At 38.3% G+C, this 23,674-nt stretch overlaps 1 protein-coding gene across 1 annotated transcript in view; it reads left to right on the top strand.

Moving 5' to 3' along the window:
- The window catches only part of PDSS2 (decaprenyl diphosphate synthase subunit 2), a 113,388-nt gene that overhangs the window by 85,799 nt on the left and 3,915 nt on the right, over positions 1-23,674 (top strand). Inside the window, exons 4-7 of the mRNA XM_066315212.1 lie at positions 1,518-1,592; positions 10,004-10,177; positions 12,246-12,377; positions 15,892-15,927. Of these exons, the coding sequence (XP_066171309.1) occupies positions 1,518-1,592; positions 10,004-10,177; positions 12,246-12,377; positions 15,892-15,927 (417 nt within the window). The remainder of the gene's footprint in view (positions 1-1,517; positions 1,593-10,003; positions 10,178-12,245; positions 12,378-15,891; positions 15,928-23,674) is intronic.

Below are 23,674 nucleotides of genomic sequence, written 5' to 3'. Positions count from 1 at the left end.
TAAACTGTAATACAATCTGATCCTGGGCATTTAGTTACAGACTTTCATAGACCTATTGGCGATACTCAGTCCTCCTGGATTTGGGAATAAGGCTTATCTGATACCTTAAAAAAAAAGAGGGGGTGGGGAGGGTTGTTACTTAAAAAAAAAAAAAAAAAAAAAAGAAGCCCTCATTTCTCTGTTCCTCCCTTAAATAACTCAACACATCTGGTAACACTGTAGGATCATTGTCCTTTCAGTTCCTTCAAAGCTCATATTGCTACAATATTTCTTCGGTGTCTAGTTTCCTAAAGGGCAATGTGATTTTTTTTTTCCAGGCTGTTTTTGTAGGTCTTGCAAATTAACCCATATGTATTGCAAGAAAAACCATGACTTTTAATCAGCACCATTTCTAAAGTTAGCGCTTGCTGTGTGTATATGAATATGTATATGAACCAGTGTTTAAAAAAAAGAAAACACAACCTTTCTGCTAGTACTCCAAACTAGCATACAAATGTGGTTTTATTATCAAATAAAGCGTGCCTGAATGTTAGACTGTCTTTCCGTTAGGGCTTTTATCATTTGACTTCTTGTCTTCAGTTACAAGAATGATAAAAACTGAAATGAAATCTTTTAATTCAATAAGAACTACATTGAATTTTAGGAAGCAAAAAGAGGAATCAAATACAGATTCATATGCATAGGAAATTAAACATTCAAGAAATTAAAACTTTGTGAGCAACCAAAGAGGTAGCCTTAAGGTGTGCTTATTTGAAATGCCTCCATTTAATTTTGCAATAACTCTGAGTATTTTGTTCCAATTAAGATAGTTCATGTGCACAACTTCAGATTTTACAGTAGTTCCAGGGAGACCATGGACTACTTGTTTTACATTCTGGATCAGGTTCAGATTTTTAGGCTTCGCTTCAATAAAATAAAAAGTCTGAACCCTGAAGATAATACAGATTGATAAATCTGATTTAAACATTCCCGTGTTGCAGACTTTCAGTGTATGTGGTACAGCTGAGCCTCAGGCCATGCACTAAATACATCCACAGTGCATTCCCAGGGCGCCCGAATACCAAATGATCACGTTTGAAAGGTTACCTTTCCATGGATTCTGACTTTTCTGTATTAGCCACGAAGATTAGAATTTTAACAGCTCCCAAGGAGAGGTATTGTGAAGTATTTACTTGGCAGGAAAAAAACAAAACAAAACAAAGCCCAGATGAGGTACTGTCTCATATTCATGAACTGGGATTTATTAGTTCTGTGAACGTCCTTGTGAGAATACACTCTATAGTTCACACTGTAGGAAAAACAAGTCTTGTTTTTCATTTGTATTAAAACTTTGATAGAAGAGTTACTGTAGTAGAGGTTTTAGCAGAGACATATCACAGCATATATCTCAGTAAATCCTGAAGTCTTTCACAATTAGCTTTCTGCATAGTTTATCTCTCTGGAAATCTGGCAGTAGCTTTGTTAGTCAATTTGATGATAATTAAAGATGTAAGGGTTTTTTTCCTTTTCTTTTACAGGTTGTGGAACTCATTTCAAGTGCTATTGGTGACTTAGTTCAAGGGATATATTATGAAAACTCAAAATCATCTGAGGTAAGAATTTCACTAGATGCGTGTACCCAAGGCACTTGGTGATATTAATGTGTGACTACTGAAAATACAATTACCTTTTCACCTGTTTAAAAGAAGGGAGAGGGAGGAAGAGTTGTTAGTCCTAATGGATTTCAGCAGTAACATCACTATGATACGTGGAAGCTCTGATAGAAGTTTCTAGAAATGTTCAGGGAGGAACTTTTTTTTTTTTTTGTGCTTAATAAAATACTATCGTGTGTAATTACCAGGAGCTCTAGGCACATCTTACTACAAGCTTTCTAAATGCTTCCAGAGGTTCCTAGTCAAGGTTCTGTTAGAGGTATTCATTACAATGTTGTCAACATCATTAATATTTTCATGTGGAACCTGTTGTTTCCAAGCCTAAAGAAGTTTACAGAATGCTTCTTCCCGAACTCATAACGTGTCCTTTCTTCTGAGTTTTGTCCTGGAGTGCTAGGAGTATAGCACTGTGTTCTTCTCCATCAGAAGTCACTGTGCACATATTTCAGAAATCAGTTTAGGCCAAGATAAGAGCTGCCAGCATTTCAGAACAAACAATCTTGTGTTTCATCAAAGACAATTGCAGATATTCTGTGCAGATATTGTTGTTTAGTAAGAATGGTAATGAAAATTGTTCAAATTAGATGTAGGTGTTTTTATCTTTACTAGAATATTTAAGGAAATTTCTAGAGGCTATTCTTGAAGTAGGCTTGCATTTTGGAACAAAAAAGAGTATTTTTCATTTGCTATGACTGTAGCTTAACACATGCAATAAAATCAGTGATTTAAAGTTGCCATGACCTCTACAGGCTTTGTCATAGCAAGTTTTCAGTGATGAGCGCTGTGTATATGTGAGTATCGATCTTGAAATCCACTGAGGTAGATAGATTCACTTCTAGTGGTGTTGTCTCACATGCCTTGGAGACCTGAATATTATGGTTCAGCAGGTGTTGTATACTGGAACTGCAGCTCTGGTTTGCTGTTGCTGTGTTGTCATATGTAACAAAACTGATACCATGGTAAAATGCTGTTCTCACGGCCTGCTGCTACAGTAGATGCCTGCCTGCCCTGATGCCTCTGCACCAAGCAAACCACAGTGGGCAAGTGGAGCGTGCCACTGGATAACAGTGCTGTGTTCTGAGAGTGCTGCTGTAAGAGACACTCTTGTCTCTCTTGCTCTGCAGCAGCTAACTCATGTCACTAAAACTAACCTCACTGAGGTGTATCGCTGTCATTTTGACTGAAACCAGTTAGGAAGGGAATGATCACACTGCTGACCTGAGTGACAGCCTCCAGCAGGACAGCAGTAATGGCACACTCAGGAGCTGCCTGGGGCCTATGGCTCCCTGGGATGCACAGAAAGGATGACATGCCTGGAGTGTCCTCTGGCACCTCTCAGGAGTGGATCCTGGGTGGAAGCGTGGCAGGAGGACAACGTTGAGAACTTGGCAGTACTTCTGCACCTGCTGGGTTTAACCTGTGCATAAACTGACCTCAGCCTTTAGTGTTGCCTGGAAGGACTGTGCTCAGGGTTATGTGTTAGAATAGATGACATCTTTGAGGTTTTTGCCAAGAATAGTTGAAATGTTGTTTTCCATATTCCAGCAGGTTTCTAAATACAAGTAGATTGCAGGTATATTTGAAAACATTCATCTACTTTCTACTTTTTCATGTAGAGAGGTAAAGCTCTACAGGTTCATCTTAGCAATGAAACTGCATTTTATTGAAACCGTGGCCGCTCTGTAAATGAGAAATCTTGTGGACTCATTTGGATTCCTACCACTGCAGATCTTAATCTTTTCTTTCTTAATCATTCTTTTTCTATTTTCTGTTGCCTTACTGAAGCCCTCCACATCTGTGGATTGCAAGGGGAAGTGTGAGATAAACTAAGCGCGGCTGCATGACATTTACCCTGCCCTGTTACAGTTACAAATAGCAAAGACTTATTTTGTTTCAGTGACTATTTCTGTCTAAGGAGAGTTGAAAGTACACTGTACCCTTCCTAAGGGGAACCCAGTTGACTCAAAACACAATTAGTGTGCTAGTGTAATAAAGACATTTACATGACAGTGCCTGAAGTTCTGCCTTTATAATGGGTGGTGTGTGGCTTCTGATGAGACCTACAACAAGGTGTGGCATCTGCTTTAATTTTTTCTGTCTAGTTCGCTGAGAAATTTAGTTCCTTGTTGTGCTGAGACATATCCGTGCTGCTCTCCTCGCACTGTTCTGCCGAGGCAGTGTCCCATTCATGTCCTGCACATTTCTTTAGCAAAGACTGGCCAATAGACTCATTCAGTTGTTGATCTGTCTTATTTGTGTCCTTTGTGCATCTTCCCTCCTTCACTAATTGCAATTCGATTGAAACAAAATTGTGAAATACATTTCCTAGAGGTAAGATAAATGCTTTAATCTGCTCTGCATCTAAATCTCAAATGTCGAACTTATTTTTCTTTAATTTTTTTTATTAGTTCAAATACCCTAATGGCATTTTCATTGCTGGAAATGTCTCAATTTTTGGAAAAGCAAAAAGATATCTTCTCACCTTGATTATTTTTTTTTTCCTGAGGCAAGAAAACTGTACTTCATATGTTAAATGTCCTTAATGCAGTTGTTTTAAAGCTCTTTAGTTCCATAAAATAAATTAACTTAGCACCAAGTTGTTTTGAACTTTGCTGAATGTCTACCTTAGTGGTAGACAAAAATACAAAAATATCTCCGCAAAGTTAACCTTTCTTCTCTGAGACCCTAAGTTCATGTTTACAAAACAAAAAAGTTTCAGTCTTCTTCATTTGGATAATCCAATGGGAAAGTTCAAAGAATCATTTGACCCAACAAGACTGACCTGATTTACTCCTTAATGCATAAAATGGATGTAATTATTTGACAGCTCCATTACCACTTTTTTTCCTCTGCACAGCCACGTGCAATGCTACAGCTGTCTCATTTTAGTGCATTCTGTTTGATCATTTTTCATCTTTTCTGCATAGGTAAGTCATTAGATCTGTGTGAAACCAGGAAAGAAAAAGCTAATATTTAACTTTTCATCATTATTTGAAGTGACAATCCAAACTACGAAGTGTAGGCTTTGACACAGCCCGAAGGTTAAGGCTTGTCACTCATGTTCCAAGTAACAAACAGCTGCTCTGGTTGCATTAGCAATATTAAGCTGTTATGCTGGACTATAACCTGGAGTTGAAAGGGATGATATGATAAACTACTGCAGTTTTCTGTGTTAAATCCCCTCTCAGCCCAAAATTCTGCAAATGAAGGACGTTCTTCCTAGTTCTCATGTGCCTTCCCTAAATCCAAGTCTAATTTGGGAGTAAAAATTTTGCCTTAGTGAATGCAAAGATGAAAATTGTCTAGTCTGGCCTTCAGTTGTGGATCATGGTTATCTGTTTTTAACAGAAAAAACCCATTGCTCTGAGTCTCTGTTTCCAACTTTTAGGAGGCTGAAGGCTTCTAAAATGTTTACCAACTCGGAGAATACTGTCATATTTGTAAATCCCCTCTCTTTTAATATTCCAGATTATTTAACAAATACTAAGGGGGGTTGTTTTAATAGTCTTGTCAATTCACTGAACAGGGCTAAGAGATACAAGGAAGCTCAAGGTCAAACAGCAGAATCAAGAGAGGGACTTCAGTGTGTTGGTTCTTGTGCGTAACCTTCCAAAATGCTCTTGTAATCTTAAAGCATGAGGGACTTTGAGGGGAAATTATTTGGTTGGGTTTTGGTGATTTTTTTCTTGTCTTCAGAATATCTAGCTGATGATAAATGTGCATTAGCAAAGCTTATTATAGTGTTAAAGTGGGGCTATTATGTAAGACAGGACCATTCCCAACATGACTGGCTGATGACCAGAAGAGCTGTTGGGAATTTTTGATGCAATTTTGTGAAAGTTGTGAATAACTAATATATAAAATATGTTTAAACAATAAAGGCATTAGTAGCAAGTACTCATTGTATCAAGCAGTGAATTAATGGGTATTTATTTTAGACCACTGTAGCGTTTTTAAATAAAAATTAGTTTATTTTCTGGGAAAGGATGGGCTGCATGCAGTGAGCTGTGGCGATACTTTAATGTTTGGTCCCTGGCCCTGCTTTGTGGTGTAGTGTTTTGGAATACTTCACATGTCCATCAGCTGGACTGCTATGAGTCTGTATTATAAGGGATTCATTTATAATTTTACTATAGGAGGTAAATCAAATGTATTTTGGGTCATGTAAACCACCTTTTAGCAGGGCAGCAGAGCCAGAGTTTTCACTTTTTTTAAACAAGTGTTTTTGTTGTGAGACAAAAGCATAAAAATAAGGAATTTGAGTAAAGAGCATCTGTGAAAAGAATAGGAAAATGTGTTGGGGGAAAAAGAGCATAGCTAGAAAGGCCAGTGTTACTTATTTACTGCTTTTGTTCTTTTAAGTACTAAATTTTTACAGAGAGATTTAAAAGTAACAGATGTGAAGAGATATTTATCTTTATGATAAGTTTACAAACTTTCCTTTTAAACCTGGTTGTTGTTTTTTTACAGTGTCATGGTAAAAGTAGTCGGTAGCATGCTTTATTGACCCATTTCTACACACCCTTGTTCCTCCAAAAGCAGTGAAGACAGGTATTAATAGACCAATAAAACATGCCCTGTCATGTTCAGAGGTATGAATACATCTGCTGAAAGCTTATGTGAACCATGTGTGAAATGTTTAACAGAGTCTTGCTACTGGTAGAGTGATTCATAGTTGCATTGGCTTTTATTTATGTAAAATAGAGGTTCTTGAACTACCTTATTTAAAACTTCAAATATGCAATGTGAAATTATTTCTGTGTTGGTCTGTGGATTATTTGCCCATTGAGAACTGAATTAATGTTTGATATAAATGATTCAGACATTTGGATCATTTTGTGCAACAGCAGATGGTTAAGAAAGAGCTGCCATGGTATAGAAACAAATTAAGGGCTCTGTTACAAACTATAGCTGAAGTTTAAAGTTGCCGACTTCTGCTTCGTCTTGGTTTTCCAAATGGGTTTGTGCACTTCTAAGACATGTTATTCATTCATATTTCCTTAATACATTTTTGGAAGAGCCTCAAATAAGAATCTTCTTTGCTGAGATTGATCAAACTGTGCTATTGTAAGTGTTGCTTTTGGGCTGGGAGTTCTTGATACTGTCACTAAGAGCTGCCCTTCCTTATGATCGCATATTTTGTCCCAAAATTTCATTTTCTAAAAGTTTTTTGTTTCCTGAGGTGATTGTTTTAAACACAGTTATGGAAGTAGTTTAATAAAAAAAAAATCTCAACTAGACAATTTCTAGCAAAGCAGTAAGTGACCTTGCCAATAGTAAAATGGGAGTACCCTCAGCTGTTCTTCATTTCCCATTGGAAAGATAATCAGCAGAGCTGGATTTGGATATTTTCCCTGTGCTCTCATGCTGACATTATGCACACTGTCTCTGGAGTTGCCCATTTTCTTCCAGTGATGGTGAGGGGTTCAGTTCTCTTCGTCCACCACCACCTGCAACCCTGACAGCATCAGAGGTGCTTGTGATCTGCACCCATTTCTTGGGGACAGAGTTTGTGAATGAGGTCAGTTCACAGGCATTTGTTAATCAAATGTCTGCATACTGTCAACTACAACTAGAATTCATTTGACTTTAGAGAGGTTTTTATGAGAAAGTCTTAGGAGCCTTCTGGGCCAGCTAATGTCCACTTTTATACCCACTGCTGACAAAACAAAACAAAGCTTACAAAGCAGTGAAAATTTCTCTAGAAGTAGTAAGAGCTGTCATGATATCAGATTTTACAGCCTTTGCAATCTAGAACTAGTTTGGGTTTTCCCTTGATGTTTGTAAAATAGTGTTTAGATATTGTCCTACATACCCTTGTAAGAATGCAGTGTGGTTGGCAGACACTTCATATATAATATGAGACTTAAGCTTGGGAAAAAATAGCATTGTTGGAAAGTATTGCTGAAGAAAGGATGTGTCTGCCTCTGTCTTAAGCAGCAGAAGCTTTAGGGGTATGTAGTCACAAGAAGTTCTATGATTGAAATCAGCTATATTCTGGCATGCAAGTTCATATGCTAAAGCATATCCATATGGACATAATGCCTTTTTACAACTGGCTTGTTTCTGTAGTCCAGAGATTTACAATACTTATGTTTTAAAGATTTCAATCTTCAAATATGTGTTCGTGTCTTGTGGGTTTTTTGAAGTCAGGTGCTCATTTTAGGTGCTTGAAGCTTTTACATAATGTTCATGTAGTGGGCAGTAACTTTTTCTGCCATCATTTTCAATCCTGTTAATGAAATTCAAACTTTTTTAGGAATATATTTTTGTAACAAATCATAGAAATAATTTTCTTCTATACATTGAGTTGCAATGACTGTTTAAGCTTCTTCAGTTCTTCTGTTGATATTGGATAATGTCTGCATTTCTCTTGCTGCTCAAAGGCTCCAGAAAGCAATCATTTTCAACATGGGTCTTCTGAAAGGTTTCGTTAACTTCTAAATTTTTTTTCAGGATACCTTTTTAGAGTATTTTTTTCTTATTTGGATGCAAAACAAATGATTATAAAAATTACTGCCCGTTTTCAGTATCATCCAGTGAATTTTAGTAAATACTGGGGTTTTTTTCACTGAGCAGATTGGTTGTTAAGGAGAAGATTGTGTTTCGTCTTCCAACAGCTCCTGATTTTAAATTTAAAATAAATTGACCTATATTTAATGGGGAAAAAAAAAAAAAAAAAAAAAAAGAGACTTGATATATGGGAAACTACTTGAATTAAATGCTCATTTTGAGATTTTACCAGTCATGGGAATTTGCACATGCTCTGGGCTGAGTTAAGATATTAAAACAAAAATACAGAAACAGAGGAAAGTTTAGGCTTGACTTTGTAAGTTGTCGTATGCATAATAGCAAACATGTGGTTTCTCTGTTCTTCACTTTCCTTGTATAACTTAATAGTATGTCTGAAAGCAAAGGCATTTTGATACGGCTCTGTGTTACTTGGCATTGCAGAATTCTCCTACTTTTTCCATTAGTCTCAAATTATCCTCTCCCTTGTAACACAGCACTTCTGGGTGATATCCATAAGGGAGGAAAATTAGAGCTGAACGGATGGATTCTATTTCATTTGTTACTGATTTCATGACAGATAATACCTTGCTAGAAAACTATAGGGTCACACAGTATTACTTCTTGCTCATTTCTAAGTAAATTAATTGACATCACTTTGAGGGGAAAGGTTTGTTTTATGAGAGAGGTTTTTATATTACTCTTTTAAAGAATATCTTTTGGCTTACTGTATGTTACAGATTTAGCTGAATTGAGAAATTCCAAAAATTTTAACATTTTTGTGCTTTAAAATTTTTTCTCTACCTTCTTATGACTGATTTTATTTTTTCTAAGCAAAAGAGCTGTGATCTTCTCTGGTTTTGGGCTTTTTTTCCCCCCCCTCTTTAGAGACTACCTGAAAACATGACAGTATGTGAGACAGATTAAAGTAATGTCTAGCTTTGAAGACATGAGTGAATTTGTGGCATATTAACACCTTATGAGTGAAAGGAATGGCAGCTGAATTTGGATTTTGGGAGAAAGTATTTGATTTGTGTTAATTAAAACACTATGGTAAGTAATCCAAATAAATACTTTAGATACAAAAGATTTTGAGATGGGTTAAGCATATCTGACCTTACAGTCAAGGTGTTAAAGTTCAGGGGAGGCATAACTGAGATGCCTCTATCAGCCCCTGAGAAAGTTAATTAATCCCTGACACTTCTCAATTGCAACTTTATTTTTTAACACTTTCAGCCACTCCTCACCTTTAATATTGGATCAGAAGAGCTACAAGTCCTCTCTCACAGCCCTTCATTTTTTCAGTGCAGTCTATAAGAATTCTCAATGCCTGTTAGAGTTGCTTTGTTGACTACAAAGGACAAATTGTAGGGACTTCTCAAGTTTGTTTGAGATTGATGGTTCTCGATAACTGGGAAGGGGCTGAAGTGCAGGTGTACTCTGGGGCAGGGGGAGTGTTGCTTTTTGGGGTGTTTTGGAGTTTTGGTTGTGGGGTTTTTTTTTCTCTCCAGTTCCTCATGAGGTCTGTAGTTGGCTGTTAATGTTCAGTGTGATGATACAGTAATTAACAAAAGATTTATATTGAATCTGTTGACAGCTTCATGTATTTTCATTGTATTTTTTGAGACAAAAATGGAAAAGTTTTTTGTTTGAAGCTGCCAATATATTTATTCTGATACTTGCCTCTATTCATCCCTAAAAGAATTTATTTGGCACCACGGCACCCAGAGTTCTGTTTGTTTTACTTACCACACATTACTCACCTCTGCCACACTATTAACTTCCGTGAGCCAACACATGCAGTTTTGGTGTTTTCATGTTAGCCTTTGTTTCGTTTTCAGGAGAACTGCCTCACAGACGATATTGGCATATCTAGATGGAAGGAGCAGGTTTTCCTGTCACACAGTGCCTTGCTGGCAAAGAGCTGCCAGGCTGCAATGGAGCTAGCAAAGCACAGCGCTGAGATCCAGGACATGGCATTCCAGTATGGGAAGCATATGTCTATGAGTCATAAGGTACACCTTTTCCTTTTGTTCTGGGAACTTAAACGTAGAAGAGAAGGCTTGTAAGATATGTTGCTCATGAGCTCTGTTGTATACTACATGACTTATGCTGTAGACTTTAGCCAGCAGGTGAGTGTTGAGAAATTTGCTGTATGGAGTGAGATGTTTGCAGAAACTGTTGGTATGAACAGCACTTGTGAACTACCAAAATCACACTCCTGGCAATGGAGCTTATTACATTAAAGGCTCAGTTAACTTCCTTCTAGCACATCTTTCTGCAGCAGCTTAAAATTTTACCTTCTCTGCTCCTATGTTATTCCTAAATCCACTGTCCCAATAACAGGAGTTGCAGGAGGAAACATGTCATAGAATATGTTGAATTGGAAGGGATCCATAAGGATCATCGAGTCCAACTCCTGGCCTTGCACAGGACCATCCCTCACAGTCACACCCTGTGCCTGAGAGCATTGTCCAAACACTTCTGAACTCTGTCAGGCTTGGTGCTGTGACAACTTCCTGGGGTGCCTGTTCCAGTGCCAATCCACTAATATCTAGCTAATATCTATCCTAAACCTCCCCTGGCACAGCTTCAGGCCATTTCCTCAGGTCCTGTCCCTGGGCACCACAGAGACGATATCAATGCCTGCTGCTCCTCTTCCCCTCACAAGGATGTTGCAGACTGCAGTGAGGTCTCCCCTCAGTCTCCTCCAGACTGAATGCACCAAGTGACCTTAAGTGTTCCTCATACAGTTTCCCCTCAAGACCCTTCACCATCTTTGTAGCCTCCTTTGGACACTCTCTAATGGCTTAATGCTTTTCTTATATTGTGGCACCCAAAGCTGCCCCCAGGACTCAAGATGAGGCTGGCCCAGCACAGAGCAGAGTGGGACAATCCCCTTGCCCGGCTGGTGATGCTGTGCCTGGTGCCCCTCAGGATGCAGCTGGCCTTCCTGGCTGCCAGGGCAATGCTGACTCGTTCAACTTGTCATCAGCCAGGACCCCTAGGTCCTTTTCTGCAGCACTCCTTTCCAGCCTCTCATTCCTCAGTCTGTGCATAATGTGTTGGGTCTTGGCTGCTGCCATGCCATGCAGAGGTTTGTACCGTGAGGCTCAGTTGTCTGCAGCTGCATGGGCTGAGCCATATCCCCTCTGAGTAACTTGCTGTGGAGGGAACTTCTGTACAGGGCAGCTAGAAGACTAGGAGGGAGGTCCCCACATCTGGACAGGGGCATCCCACACCTCTACAGCAGTAGCATTTCCTGGACAAGGTCTCTGACCTCCACTAGAAGACATTGAGTCTGCAGCTAGAGTTAGTCCAGAGGAAAACACAGATCTGCTTCTGCTGTATTGCATCACGTGAGGTTAGATGTAGCTTGAGACAGGCAGACAGACCTCCCATCTGCTTCAGCTGAGTTGATTTATGCAGTTTCTGGTTCCTATAGGAGAAGGAGGTGGTTTTATAAAGCACAGTTTTACTGCCACAGAAATGCCACTATATGCTATTACTAGGTACAATTCTACCAGTAAATTACTTCAAGTGCAGTTATATCCTTAATATTTTGTGTATGCTCTAATATTAATAGATTCATCAATCATTGGCACATAGTTGTGTATTAAGTATAATTTTCATAGAAGGCTCCTAGCTATGCAGCATTAGCTTTGTCAGAAGGAAGGTCATACTGTACCTGCTTCCTCAGGTACTCTGCACAGATTAAAACCTGATCTTCTTCCCACCAAAGACTGGATCATTCTCTCCTTTATATTTTCTCTGTTTCTTGCCACTCCACGGTCTCCTACCTGGCTGTGTCCCATGGCTTGCCCAGCTCTGCAAGCTGTCCTTTATCTGTCTTTGCAGACTCTCTACATGCTTCTCTTTACCACATCTTTGCACCACTGCAAGGCTTTCGACGTGTTTCTGTCCCTCCCCCAAACTTGAAAAAGTGCAACTAGAGTACAAGTGTCAAAGTAGGAAGTGGTGAGTAGGTGTAGAATCAGGATGTGGACCTCAGTTTGAGGAGTGGGTGGATATGTATGAACTGTTCCTGGGAACTGAATGTGTGTGTGTATTCTTCTTTTTCAGCTACATTCGGACCTGCAGCCATTTGTTAGAGAAAGTTCTAGTGACACCATAGCCTTCAGTTTGAATTCTGCTCCTGCAATCCTTCATCAGGAATTCCGTGGAAGGGAGGCATGGCTTAAACAGATTAGAGAGGTAAAATAAAGCACTGTGTAGCACTGTTTCCTGGTTTTGCCGTGTGTTCTTTTCTTCCTATCTATACTTTCAATCTGCAGAGGAACTTAAAAATTGACAAGATGGTTTTTCCTATGCTCTCCACTGCTTAGTACCTCTCTCATCCACACTTAAACAAGGGGAAGTTTAGGGGCCTGACAGTCAAGCTGTCAGACTTTTGTATATCAGTGTAACAGGCAGATTCATTTGTGTGGAGCATATGTGTGTTCCTCTGCACTGCTTGTAAATGTTCCTCTGCACATCTCAGTAAAGCTACTTTCACTGGCAGCTTAAAGCAGAGAGCTTCAACCATCACAGTGGTTGAAAGGTAGGCACGCATTTCCTTCTCCCAACATGATGCTGGGAGTAGTAATTTTCAATGGAAGGGGAAAGATTCTGACCACCACAGAATAGTTTTGAGATCTAGTTGTCTGATACCCTTGTTCCTAATTCTCTTATTTACCTGTTCTTTTCCTCTAATTTTGACATGAGGAAGGCAATAAGAGTAAAATATCTATGCAGTAACTGTCATGTACCACAGCAGGATTCAGGTCCATGAATAGCTTCCTGGATGTTGCTGAAGTGCAAAGAGATAACTGTAGAAGACAGCCAGAAGAGAAAGGGGGAGGGGAAAGCACCAAAATGGCCAAAATTAAGCATTCTGTTGAGTTCCTGCATTAGTTGGACATGTTTTGTCTGTCTAAACAACAGTGATGACTGCCATTTGGAAATTGATGCTTGTTGTTATACAGTTTGTTAGAAAGGCTGCTGCCTTCAATAAGAAGCTGGCTCTGTGCAAGCATATTTGTTCAAGATGTGCTTGCTGGTGGCTCCTTTCTCTGCTGGTTTGAAAGCAGGAATCAGGTACAGGATGTGGAGTCTAAACCTCTGCCTAGTTCTGCACTCTAACCTGCCTTTATATACTGCAGTCAAGAGGCATGGTCTCTTCAGCCGTGAAATTTTGGGAGGTGTATGCAGAATCTACAGTCCTACAGTGGTATAGAGTGGGGGAATAAGCTTCATTTGCTTAAAATGAAGCAAACCTATTGTCACTTTGGAATTAGGGACTGGTAGTTCATAAAGCATGATGAGGATTTTTGGAACTCAACAGTCACAACGCAAGGCTCATATGTGAATAGAATGTAAATGGATTTGGATTATTGCAGTTGGAAAATAATGGCATTTCCACAGCACAGTGTATAAAAGCTTTGAAACAATTTCCCATCTGCAGAATCTAGAGGAGGTTGCAGGACTCCAGGAGTGCCGTCTGTCTGCTTACTAAATTTTCATACCAAAAATGGGCATTATAAAAACTATTAGCACTTCTGTGTGAAAAGGGTGAGGGTGCCAAGTGACATGTACTATGCAAAACTACTTGCTATCTACTAGTACTACTGTACCTCTTACATTTATTTATTATATCCATACTTTATACATGTTATTTACTTTACTACCACTAGTACCAACTACAATATGGAACACCAAATCCAGGAGCCTTTCTTGACTTGTGTTGGTTTAGAGAGGAAAGTTATCTTTGATTAACTACAAACTCTTTGAGATATCACCCACAGTCACATTCATTATGTGCCATTCAGTGTAGGCCAAGCGCTTACACCAGAGACTTCCTTACACTGGCAGTGCTCAGAAGGGTACGCTCATAAGCCACCTCCTCGTGCAGTGTCATTTGTATGGTTTTAATAGGTAAAGCACATGCTGTGCAGGCAGGCCCTGTCAGAAGCTTAACCAGTTGAGCAAGTCTCATGCAAATGGTAAAAAAACCATCTATGTGAATGAGACGAGGGTCGAGGAAAGTTAGAGAGGTAAAGTACTACTGTGAGGATAAAATAAAGAAAAAAAGCAATGATGCAGTTGTAGTAAAAAGGCTTAGGAGTCAGATTGGATGAGGTTGCTTCCTGGAGGAGCACAACAGCCATTGACTTGAATGCTTGACAGGAGCAGATCATGAGAAAATATTCTTGCTGTTGGTAATGAGGATAAGCACAGGAGGAGGCACACTGAGCATACCTTTCCTGATATTGCTGTGGCTGAAAAGCATCTTCCTCAAACACTTCTGCTGCAGTGTGAATCTGCATATAAGCAATCACTTGTTAAGGAACATGTTTCTGGTGTTCTAATACACAATACAACTACTAGATATATTTTGAAGAAGCTGTAAGGTCAATCAAAGAAGATGGGAATATACAAATAAGGAAGCAGTAATTGGCAGTGGTTTTGCTATTCCCAAATGCTATCAGGCTGCCTTCTTAACATGCATTCCAGAAAAGCTGGCTCTGAGAAGACTTAAAAGAGAAGTAAAAAAGTTTTGTGGATAAATCCCCTTTCTCCTTTCAGAGGAAGCAGTTCTGTTATCTGCTGTTCTCCTTCATGTTCATTTGTTTAGTCTCTCATCAGTTCTTTTCTCTATTTCTTTCCTCCTTTACAAAAATTAATTAATTTTTCAAGTCTGGGCCATCTTGGCAACATCTCTTTGAAGCTGTGCTTACCACATAGTGTTCCTTCTCAGTGGAGGTCTCAGCTCTGCTCATTATCCCAGTTGGTCTATTCCTTTGGGCTGATCTCTGAAGTCCTCAGAGGACATGGAGAGGTAATCTACATCTTTTCAGGAGGCACACTGCAGAAGAACTGGAGTTTGGGGTCTTTCCTTGAGGAAGCTAGAGGGAAAGAAACAGGAGATTTTTTTTTTTTTTTCCCTCAGTGAACCTGGAAAGAGAAGAGCTGGAGTTGAATGAAATGATAATGGCCCATCTAGATCAGATCTCAGGGAAGGGGTTTCAGGTTGGCTAAGTGTTAATGCTCTGGTTCTGTCAGAGCACTGCCACCAAGTGAGAAAGACTTCTACATCATTCTGTGACAAAATTCAGGAAGTTGGACTATTTTTGCCTGCATCTGGGCAAGAAGAAATTTAAAAATTATTTGTATTTCTTTCTGAATGTGTTAGAAGTTACAGGTTGTGTTTGTCTGTCGCTTACTGAAAAGGTGATGCTGGTACTTAAATCAAAAGCACCTCTAAGCTGGGTGTAACAGCTCTGACAGAGTCCAACAGCTCCTTTTGTGAGCTCTAGACTATTGCCTCATGCAAGTCAGTGTAGGTATACAGAGAGTTCTATTTAAAGAAAGTAAATCCTGTTATTGCTGATAGGAAGTTTAGTTTATTTCAGAATCTCATGGGAGAGATTAATTAATGCAAACAGCAAGATTTTTTAAGACCAAAACATTTTGTATTCACCAAATGTTTAACTACAAGTCATAATAAAAAAGCCTAAAAATTACACTGAGTATCTGCAGCTCTCATCTGAAACAGAACCATATAGTGTAAGCTGGTAACACATTTGGTTGTATTTTAGGGTTTTCTGTATCAGATTCCTAAAGAAAGTAAGTTATGTTTAAAGTAGTAGCTCATTTAATTGCATTCTTTATTCTTGCAACTCTAGTTTGTAGTACGTAGTGTCTGATATAAAATCTCTTTCTTTTTAAGGCACAAGGAAAAGGAAACATTGTGGACTACAAGAAGGTTGGTAAATTACATTTATATCTCATTTTCAATATTTTTAAAAATATTTTCAAGAATGTTCTTGACAGTTGAGAGGAACTTCCTTATTAAAGCTAGGTTGTAAGTTGTGTGAAGGGAGGGAGAATGGCTTGTGCAATTTCTTGATTTTAAAAAGCTACTAATGGCAGTACTGTAACTATACAATATAGCTATTAATTAATAGTATTTTAATAATGTAACTAATAATAGTAATTTAATGATATAGTTATTGAATAATCACTTTTACTGTCATTTCTCCCATTTACTTCCCCAAACTCGATTTTTAAACCAGGCTTCTGATGGCATTTGCTGTCTTTTTTTTTTTCCTGGAATCATTTGCAGGTTAGATCCTATCAGTGGTCTCTCTCTATTGGTAGAGTACACTGCTAATTTTTTTAAATCTCTCCTTAGTTCCATGCCATCAATTAAAAAATATATACATACAATAATTTAGTTTCTTCCAGTCCCCATTACAACTTTTAGCTTTACAGCACTGTATTTGCTACTTCTCTATAATAAATGCAGACCTGAACTAAGTAGCTTTACTGGAAGTAGCTGGGACACCTTAAAACTCTTAAAGGGCTGCAGGAGATGGCTGGCAAGGTTCCCCTGGTTAAATATTGGAGCACAGCAGGCTTGTGATGAAGAGAGATGACACAGTGTCCCCAGCTCTCTGACCATGAGCCTGACTTGTTCTGAGTCTTAAGCAGATCATGAAGTCCAGTCAGTTATCTCCAGCATCAGTGGGCAATAATATATAAATTACTGAGCCACATGCATGATTGAAAATTGCTTCTTGAAGTGGGGCCTGAAGAGCGTTACAGCTCTGACTGATTGCTGCTCATATGGAAGGCTAACACACAAGTACAGGTCAGATTATTGTAATTATTCTGTATTAAGAAAAATTGCAATTTGGATTATTAAAAAACCTCTCTGCCCTTCCTTTCTCTTAGAACGTCAGAAGGATCTCAACTTACTTTGCTATTTAAAATCATTGTGCTTTTAGATTGTTCTCTACACCAGTTGTATCAGTTTTCTTTCTTCTAAATCACCGCTGAGAACACCAAATTTATTCTTTGGACATGTCTCAGGGACACTCCTGTGAATGTTTAAGCTAGGTTACTTAGTTTGGCAAGTCCAGAATGAGTTTTCTCCTTTTAATTGTTATAATTGTGATCCACACAGTGTCATTTCTATACTTGGGAAAAAAAAAAGACAAAGGGGAAAGAAAACATCTGAATTTGCTTTACTAAATCAAACATTTGTCTGGGTATTCTGTACTTTGACTGAAATTATTTCAGATCTTGGATATTTCACATGAAATTTTAAAACTTATATTATGTTTAAGCAACTTGGACACTTGAATAAAAGATAAAGAAGATGAGAAAGCCCTTCAAGTTTTGTATTTTGAGCAATTGACTTCTGCCAGAAGGCACGTGATTTTTGGTGGCTTTGGGTAAATATCTCTTGCACAAGCACAGATATTATGAGGTGAATGATAGTGAAAAATTCTGCATGATTTTTGTGAGTTCAAACAACAGTCAGTGGTTGTTTTGTTTTTTTTTTAAGAAGTCAGTTTCAAAAACCAAGGCTATCACGTCCCTCTTTTCTGTGTTGAAGTAAAAGTGGTCATTAGTTATATCTATGCTAAATGAACTCAAGAACCTGTAGCTGTCCCCAGCAGCATAACTTGACCAGCACATGCACACAGCCAATTAGAGGGTGTCTTGTGCTGTACAAATTCTTTATTTTTTTTTTGCTTTTTGCTGTATTGTCTTTTCTCTTGCATCACCAGTGCTTTGCACATTGCTCAGTCTTTTCTTCTCAGCATCACAGTCCCTTTTCATCTTTCTGTTCAGTTGATACAGTTACTTTAACATTCCTAATCAAATCTGGGAGCTTGTTTCTGTTTGACCCTTCAAAATATCCCCCCTTTAATTTTGTAAAAGCAAAAATCACCAGAACTAGGTGTAGAACTTTTGAAAGTTTCAATTATTTTTCTTAGTTTTTATTATGAACTTTAGTGTGCCACTTAATTGAGAAAAAATATTATTCCTTTAGGTAAACTCTTAAATATATGTATACAAAAGTTGTTAGCCTACTTAAAAAGTTTCACCTTGCATGCTGCACTTTCAGTTCAAATAATGAAGGTAAATTTGAGAAATGGAGATCCACATATTTAACATGCCTCCTTAAAAGGTGGAAGTCTTATTTCAATTTTGAGACTGCTTAAGAATTTTGAATTGTTCTTTTGATGCATGTTATATTAAAATGGTACCCCTGATTTTTTTGCACTGACAAAAAAAAAAACCCTACATTGTACTGGCAAGTTTAGTGAGGTCTCTGACACAAATATAGAAGTGAAATGCTTTCTATTAATTTGAATAGGTCTGAGACTGTCATATCAGTAAGGTCACTATGTTCTGAAAAAATTTTTAGGGATTTTTTATCCCAGTTTGCTCAATCTTTTTATCAGAAGGATTTTTATATCACAAAAGAATTAAGGTCTGGGTTTTGAATATATTTTCTCACATTAGTATCTGAGTCTTTCACTCTGTTTTTTCCTGCTATCACACTGCATCCAGACAAATTATTGATCCATCATTGTGGTGTTTGAAAGTCTCTTCCAGACATGAAAGAATTGTTTCAGCTGTTTTTGTGGTGTTTCTCAGATAACAAAAGGGAAAGTACCAATGCATACAAGGGACAAATTTCATGTATGCTGTTGAAAGGAATAGCAATTTTCCTGTCTCCCTCATTTGTATGTGGCAAAAAATATCAGACTTCTTAAAATCAAGCTTTTATTCGTGTTACATATACCTTTCGTGCAAGATACGCTCTGTAATTTTCAAACAACAAATTGAGATTCTCAATTTAATTGTTACCACTTGATAATATTGATTAAAAACTCTCTGCTAAGGTCGAGGCCTTAATGGTGCTTGGCATTTTACAAGCTTGTTAAAGGAGTGTAACAAAGGCCCAACTAGAAGCAGAAATGAGCAAGCTGGGAATAATTCTTGTTTTCTGGCCAAGGCTCTAGAAAAATTATAATATAATACTAAATAAAGAAGTAAATCTTGTATTTTGCAGCTGATGACTGTGCTATGCAATGATTTGTTACTATTCTAAATGCAATATTCAGAAAAGATAAATTAAGTCAAGTGAGAGAGGACATAGCAAAACTTTTTTTTTTTTTTTTTTACTGTAGCCCTGTCCATTTGCTCTGCTGTCTCTTACAGAGGCTTTTCATCCAAACTGGCATTGAAAGCATGGCATAGTCTGGCATAGTATGCTGTGACATACTTTTTGGTTTGTATATGAAATATTGTGCACCATATCAACACCAGGAGCTGAGTTTGTACAGTGCTGGAAGGGATGAGTGAGGATGGGGTAGACCCAGCTGTTCATACACTGCATGGCACTGAAGTCTTGACTTCCCATATGGTAGGAAAGAGAGAAGAAAAATGGGAAAGGTCACATTTGGCTACAAGAAGGTTTCTCAGTGGTAGCTTACTGCCATGCTGCTAATAAATAACAATAGCACAGTGCCAGCCAGAGGTGCAGGCTGCCCTTGCCCACCCCACTGCTGACTGCCACGGCGAGTGCAGCCATCCTGTGCAGTGCTGGCTGCAGGTCTGCAGCCCCATGGTGTAAGGGACAGCCATCCCATGGCTTTGTTAACGTGCTAGGGAGTCATCGTGACGTGTGTCTTGGGCTGTAGGCCACAGGCTGTTCATCCTCTTGCTCCTGAAATGCAGCAAAGAGTTAAAAACAGAGAGTTGTTGTTTGTAGGTGCTTATGGCCCGTGTGGGTTTTGCATGAAGATTTGTCTTGTTTGTTTTGGAGCAACCACTGCCATTAGTTCCTTTTATTACATATGATAAAAAAACACAGCATAGTCAGTGATTTAATGAAGATGGGGCTTTTTAGATGTGTTAGTTATTACAAAAGCATCCAAAACCATTCAGATGAAGCAATTTTCTTATTTTTTGAAATTAATACCTGAATTACCAAGATGTACATCCAGTAGCAACAATCAGTTGCATCTTTGTAATCAGTGGGTATTTTCCCACTTCTTTGCGGTGAGAGTCCAGCATAACTTTTGTTTCATTAAAGCAAATAATCATCACATGTTTTAACATAAATACAAAGTTGATTGATTCTGTGTGCTAAGATGGCAATTAACAATCACTATTTGCATCAGTGGGATTTAAGAAAATGATGCTTTTGGGTAAAGGGTCTTCACAACTGCCATTTTTTGAATTGAAAAGCTGATGAGTCTTGTTATGTTCATTGTGAAAGACGTAGAAAGGCTTTGGTGTCCCTTCTAAGATAATAAAGAATGTGTTCAATCAATCAGTGTTTCAGGATGGCTTGTAATTTTTTGGCAGAGTATTGTAAGAGCTGTGTAACAGCAGTGTTCCCTGTAGCAGGCCATCTTTCCTCTCCTGTTGGGGACAACCCTCCCCACATTTGGTCTCATCCTGTATGTAGTGTGGGTTTCAGTTTGAAGTAAAAAAGGAAATTTTTCTGTTTGTCAGATAAATAAAGAAAATAAATTCTGCTCTACTGGTGGAGGCTTTTGCAAAGCGTTTGGGCACTTTGAAGATGCATTTCTTTACCTTTTGTAGAGAAAAAGTTTCTCAGAAAATATTTGATAAATACTGTTCCAGTTTCAGCTGACATATACTGTTGCATATAGCCAACAAAAACTTAAAAAAAATTTAAATCCTGTGATGTTATCAAGTGATGCAAATGAGTGATTGTCTAGGGTTTGTTGGTTTGGTTTTGGTTTTTTTTTTTTTTTTTGAGAAAGAAGAGCTCAACCCTACATCCAGCCACAAGAATGGATGCTGAAACATTCTGAAGTACTTTAGAAAATAAACAAAAAAAATTGACAGAACTTATCTACTACCTATGAAATATGTAGATACCTTTTTAAGGTTAACATTTCAGCAATCTAAAACACCAGTGCTTATTAAGTATGCTGTTCCCACAAAAGGGAAAGCAGATTTAGGAAAGCCAGTGCAAAACACTGCTGACATTATGAGTATTATTCCGTCACTCAGCCACAGATCAATTTAGATTTTGGGTTTGGGGTTGTTCTTTTTTTTTTTTTTGTTTCAGCAAGTACTGTGCACTTCAGAAATGTAGAATATTTTAGCTCACTTCAGGATCAGAGAGAATGCATAATATTCAAAGATTTCAGTAGATAACAAATTACCTGGTTTAGGATCATCCTTCTAAAACAAAATCAAAAAAATCTGAAGTTACTTTTGATATTTTGCCACTGAAATAATTAATCCTAGGTTGGAGTATGGAAAAAAAATCAGGAATTTCAGTGCTCTCTTTCTGCTGTTGCATGTAAGGTCTATGACAGCCAAAATATTCGCCACATATTCAGTGAGTCTTCCCACCCCATCCTGCCCCCGATTCGTTGCTCCCTACAGGTAGCACTGTATGAAAGGAATCTTCTTTCCTTTGGGTCATGAAGCAGAAATGTCTCAGCAGAGAAGATTTGAAATTAGTTGACTTTGTACTTGAACACCTGCTTAGTTTTTGACTCCTTTAATTCTTCAGTCTCCAAAATCCAGCAGTTCCTAGCTTTCCTCTTTCACCTCTTGCTGCCCTCAGACCAGCCGTTCTGTCCAACAGCAATCCAGAGCAGTTGGTCTGAAAGGCAAATCCTTCACTTCTGTGGTGTGGATGAGAAATCCTCTCTTTGCCTTTTTAAAACAAACAGACTGAGAGCATGGTACTTTAAAGTCTATTTACAGAATCATACAGTAATGGAAGTTGGAAGGGACCTCTGGGGGATGTCTGGTCCAGCCTCTCACTCAAAGCAGAGCCAGTATGGGTTTGCTCAGTGAAGTTTTGAGGATCTGCAAGGGCACAGATTGCAAAACAGTACAGATACGTTGTGGAGGAGATCATGTCTCATCTGAGCCTCAACTTGGCTGTACTACTGCAAGACTATTCTTTAAGCTGAATTTAAATAACCAAAACCCAGTTGGTGATTTTTTCAGAGTCTTGGCACTTGTAGAATGAAGTAAGGCTTTAATGCCAATGGCTTGAACAAAAGCTTAAAAGTAAAAATGCAGTATACCAGCATATCTAGCAGTTCAACTGAAGAAAAGTGTAGCTAAGCAATCTGTGTTTTGACTTGTATTCAGTTTTAATTACTGAATATCATTCTGAAGAAGGTTGTGTGGATTAAGTTGTTCCTACAAGTGAAAATACGCACAAAATGAAATATGCCATACAAGCAGAGACTAAAAGAGCAGATTCTTACATTTAGAAGAAATTAATGAGGCAGCTTAAATAAAGTTTGTAAAGTAAAAAATAAAAGCAGTAATTTTGCTTTTCTGTTCATTTGCTGCAAAAATTAGCTGCTCCTATCCATATTTAAAAATAATGCATCTATACTGGATACATTTTTTTCCCCTCTGTGTCCTTAGTTTGTTAAGTTAATTACATAAAATTATTGAAGCTCAAAATTTGAGAGTCTGAAAATGTAATTGTAATATAATGAAGAGTACAACTAAAGTCTTAAATTAAGGGGCTTTTACATACAGCAGGACTGCTGAAGCCTAGTTTGTTACAGAGTTATTTCCTGTATGTATTTAAGAACTATCCCACTATGAAAAGTCGGATTTGTACTTCTTTATTCCCTTTTACAACCCCAGCTGAGACAGAGCTAGCATGCAGTCTGGTTAGTTCAGACTGCTTTGCCTCTGTGTACGCTCATTTGAGTTGGCCGGCTGCTTCTGCAAATGGAATGTGAAACAGGTAAGCTTTTGAGGGCTATAAATTGTTCATTATGTAGGATGATCTCTAACTGAAAAGCTTGCCGTTTAAGCAGGTATTTTCCATCTTGACATTCCTTGAACTTTGCTGGGAAACATTCAACAGCGGATTAGTCTGATTTTTGTGTAGTGATTCCTCTGCCTATAGTTTGACACGAGCTTTGCGATTGTATTGGCTTCAAAGCAGTGCATGTGTCTGAAGGCTTACACACGACAGGCGTGTAAATGGATTGTGTCCTTGTGTTAGGATTCTCCCCCTCTCCAGACTCTGTGCTTTCAACTAAATCATGGTACATATATGTGAGTGTATGCCTAAGCTGAGCTTCTCTGGCTTTTGACCAATTTGAAGACTTTCTAGGAGCTATTTTCTTTCCTGTTTACATCCCAGTATATACTTCCATGAGTATTAGAAGTTATGCTAATCCTTTTTAATAAGCTTTAGAAAATCAGCACAGTTTGCTTCAAGATATGTGGGTTCTACTGTCCCACAAGGTTGTGTCTCAAAGAAGAGGAAGGGACACCTTTGCATGCTGCTAGAGCCCCTCATCTCACCTATCCTCACCTTTGCTGCAGAGCCCTGGAAATACGGCTGATTCCCACTCATTAGAAGACATGTTGAATTAGCTATGTGATGCATTTATGCCTCGGGGCAAGTTCCTTTCCAGCACACAGTGCAGGAAGGTTCCAACTGAAGAGGAGAATAAAATTTTTATGAACTGGGACTTGAACACTCAAGTGCTCTAATATGCTTTCAGCTAATTTCATCTTTAACTACAGATAATGAATCCACTTTCAGATAAGAAGCATCATTCATTCTGTATGAATGCAAGGATGTATAGAAAGCGGGTGACTTACAATTTGGTCATATCTCGGTTTTTTTTTAAAGATATGTATATCTATATAGATAGATATAGATATGATTT

Source organism: Sylvia atricapilla, chromosome 3, assembly GCF_009819655.1.
Source record: "Sylvia atricapilla isolate bSylAtr1 chromosome 3, bSylAtr1.pri, whole genome shotgun sequence".
NCBI lineage: Eukaryota > Metazoa > Chordata > Aves > Passeriformes > Sylviidae > Sylvia > Sylvia atricapilla.
Note: the sequence above shows the minus strand (reverse complement) of the source record. Positions and strands in the feature narration are given on the sequence as shown.